This window comes from Pipistrellus kuhlii, unplaced genomic scaffold (assembly GCF_014108245.1).
Source record: "Pipistrellus kuhlii isolate mPipKuh1 unplaced genomic scaffold, mPipKuh1.p scaffold_m20_p_3, whole genome shotgun sequence".
NCBI lineage: Eukaryota > Metazoa > Chordata > Mammalia > Chiroptera > Vespertilionidae > Pipistrellus > Pipistrellus kuhlii.
The window spans coordinates 105,217,689-105,220,958 of NW_023425529.1; the positions used below are offsets into that span (position 1 = coordinate 105,217,689).

Sequence of the window (3,270 nt, forward strand, 5' to 3'; positions counted from 1 at the left end):
TCCCAGGACTAGTGGGGGATAATAACATGCTATGCCCTTTTTGATGGCAAAAACTCAAGAGGGGTGAGTGGAATAATACCTTTTAAATCTAAGATCACTACATTGTCACTTCTGTCCACGTATCATTAGCCAAAGCAAGTCATATGGCCAATTCAATATTGGTGGGGTGATAAAATACACTCTACCTCTCCTGTGAGAAACTGCAAATCATCAGCAAAGAGTGTGGTTGCTGTTAGGGTCACCAAAGGAGGAATGCACAAGGCCAAAGTGGTAAGGGATTGTAAAATTTTTTAAGTCATCTGGATACCAGATGGGCTGAGCCCCCAAATGGCTCCAGCAACCAAAGACAGGGAGTTAGAGGTTTTTAAAGGACTCTAGGTGGGCTTTTCCTGGAAGGAGAATTCTTTGTGCAGGTCTCGATTCTGGGAAAGTCTGGACGGGAGAGATAATGGTCTTAGCAAGTGGAATGTGGTCTAAGCAAGTGGAATGTCCTTTGTCAAGTGGCCTGGAGGTCAGTTCCCAAGAGAGGGAGGTATCTATTCAATTATTTGATGAGACCAACAGTTACTGGGAGAGATGCATGAGTAACGATGCTTGTTGCTATGTATTTAACCACTCCCATTGATAAAAATTAGGTTGATTACAACTATAGAGCTGTGAAGAACATGCAACTTGCCCTGTTTCCCTTTTGTTTCGGTTTCCATGAAGCTGGAAGCCAAATTTAAGTCTCAATTAAGGCACATTGCTCATTGTTAGCATATACATTTACTCATTTTCTATTCCTAGTTTATTGAACTTTATTTTATTATCCTATTTTGAAAGCTTCTTTAATTTTTAAAATAAAGAATCAATGTATGATTAATTTGAATTTTATGAGTGTCAGAATCTCCTGACTGTTGAAGTCACTAAAAAGAATCAAGGGTTCTAATGTGTGGTAAATGCACCAGACTGCCTCTTAGAGCCTTCTCGAGTCTGGTCTCTATGCATTCATTAATACACTTACTGCCACCAGATGACAGGGAAGAGAAAGAATGCAGACTCAACTCAACTAGCTAGGAGCAAATCTCGGTGGTAAAAATTTTAATGAAGGTAGAAAATTACCAGATAGTCGGCCACCATTTTGCTTTCCTTTAAGCTGGCCGTGATTGTGGGTCAGATAAATTTGGGGCCATGAAGCTGCCAAGCAGAGCCAGATCCCTTCTCAAGATTTTATCCCCTCAAAGTTACACCCAAAGTGAAAGCCACAACTGCTCCTGCAGGAGTGCCTGCACATACTCAAGACCTTGAGCTTACCAAATTACCAAGCAGCTTAGTGATTGCCATGCTCCTCCATCAAGAAGTGGTTTGTTCATTAAAGCAGGCAGTAGGTACAAGGACTCTGACAACTTAGGAACCTCCCATTTGCTTCATTTTGCATCCAGTCTGACTACAAAAGGAGCATCATCTTTCAAGATAACCTCTGGAATTGAAGCCATTGGTGGTAAATTAAGTGTGACTTGAACAAATTAAAACGTGGCCTACACGGTGGAATGCCTGCAGGTGACATCAAAATTCTAATGGAGTTCCTGCTCGAGGTTACCACAGCACCTGAATTTCATCAATGGGAAATTGATGAAATAGCTGTCCTTCAGTCTCAGCTAAGGACTGACAACACTGTAGCTTTTCAGAATCCAAAGGCTCCTATTGAAAATTTTCGTTCTACAATTTATCGAAATGTCTTGGCTAATTCTTTGTATTGTCCTGTTTATAAGATTGAGAAAGTGGCATCAGATGAATTACATCACTATGTTCAGAACCATTTTACAAGTGCAAGAATGGCTTTGATTGGACATGGTGTGGTTCATCCTGTACTGAAACAAGTTGCTGAATGATTTCTGAATATGAGGGGTGGGCTTGGTTTACCTGGTGCAAAGGCCAGATGCCTTGGAGGTGAAATTTGAGAACACAATGGAGACAGTCTGTCCATGCTCCTGCATCAGAAAGTGCTGCCACAGGAAGGCCAGAAGCAAATGCATTTAGTGTTCACCAACATGTCCTCGGTGCTGGGCCACCTGTCAAGAGGGACAGCAATGCCACCAGCCTCCTGTACCATGCTGCTGCCAAGAGGATTCACTAGCCATTTGATGTTTCTGCTTGTTATGCCAGTTACTCAGATTTTCCAATCTTTGGTATGTATCCTATCTCTAAGGCTGCAGCTCCAGAGATGTTATCAAGACTGCCTGCAACCAAGTAAAAGCAATTGATTAAGAAAACCTTTCTAGTATGGATTTTCAGGCTGCCAAGAACAAGTTGAAAACTAGGTACCTAATGTCAGTGGAGTCTTCTGAAGGTTTACTGGGTGATGGCAGGTCTCAGATTCTTGCTGCTGATTCATACATGCCACCATTTAGTCAACAGATTGACTCAGTAGCTGATGCTGATGTCATAAATGCTGCAAAAAAGTTTTTTTTTTTCTGGCCAGAAGTCAATGGCAGCAAGTGAAAATTTGGGGCGTACACCCTTTGTTGATGAGCTGTAATACTGAACCACATTGAAAGAAAGAGCTGGATGTTTTCTCAACCCCGAACAGTAAACACATGAATGTCATAAGTCTAGACTGTATCATATATTTTTGTTTTCAATGAGGTGAAATACTTTAAAAAGTATAAATGCAGGTAATTGTTCTCAGTGGACCTAAAGTCAATGAAACATTTGAGTGTTAAAAAAAGAAGAAAGAAAAAAATGTATCAGATGGTGTTCCTCTCTGCTTCCAGAAAATCTATGGTTGATTTTAGTGCCCTACACAGCATCTGGCCCTAGTCATGTACTTAAATGCATAATGATACAAAGTTATGTATTTATCAAAAAGAAACAAATATAGTCAATAGACAAAAGGAAATTCTATTTTAAAATTTGCAACCTTATAGTTTGGACTTTTGTATTTTAAAAAGTAGTATCAATGTAAAGACAACTTTGCACCTCCAATCTCAGGAATGCATCCTTTCTTACAATTACCTACATTTCTTACCTATAGTCCTCACTCAGTGTCTCACTTTCCTCCTCATTGTCAAGGAATAAAGAGCAAGTAGTAGATACTCAGAGATTACTAGCTCACAATTTGGCTCATTTGGTAGTTCTAGAGCAGTCATCAAAACCATAGTCCAAGCTTTCAAAGGTGGTTTTATTAGCAGCTCCCATTGGTATGTCATTATCATCTGTTAAAAAATTATATTTCAGAAGGTTCTTTACAATATCATAAAGTGGGCAGGGAAAGTACTGAGGTCAGCTTGT

The 3,270-nt window shown here is 39.9% G+C and overlaps 1 protein-coding gene across 1 annotated transcript; it reads left to right on the plus strand.

The window, feature by feature from the left end:
* The first annotated feature begins 1,302 nt into the window (after positions 1 to 1,302).
* Positions 1,303 to 2,171, plus strand: LOC118730583 (cytochrome b-c1 complex subunit 2, mitochondrial-like). Its single transcript, XM_045587439.1, has one exon. It carries the CDS (start codon positions 1,530 to 1,532, stop codon positions 1,869 to 1,871), a length of 342 nt encoding a protein of 113 aa, XP_045443395.1. The 5' UTR covers positions 1,303 to 1,529; the 3' UTR covers positions 1,872 to 2,171.
* Positions 2,172 to 3,270: the final 1,099 nt, after the last annotated feature.

What these genes read in the sequence shown, in the direction of transcription:
- LOC118730583 (XM_045587439.1), top strand. Translation starts at nt 1,530, where the DNA reads ATGCCTGCAGGTGACATCAAAATTCTAATGGAGTTCCTGCTCGAGGTT.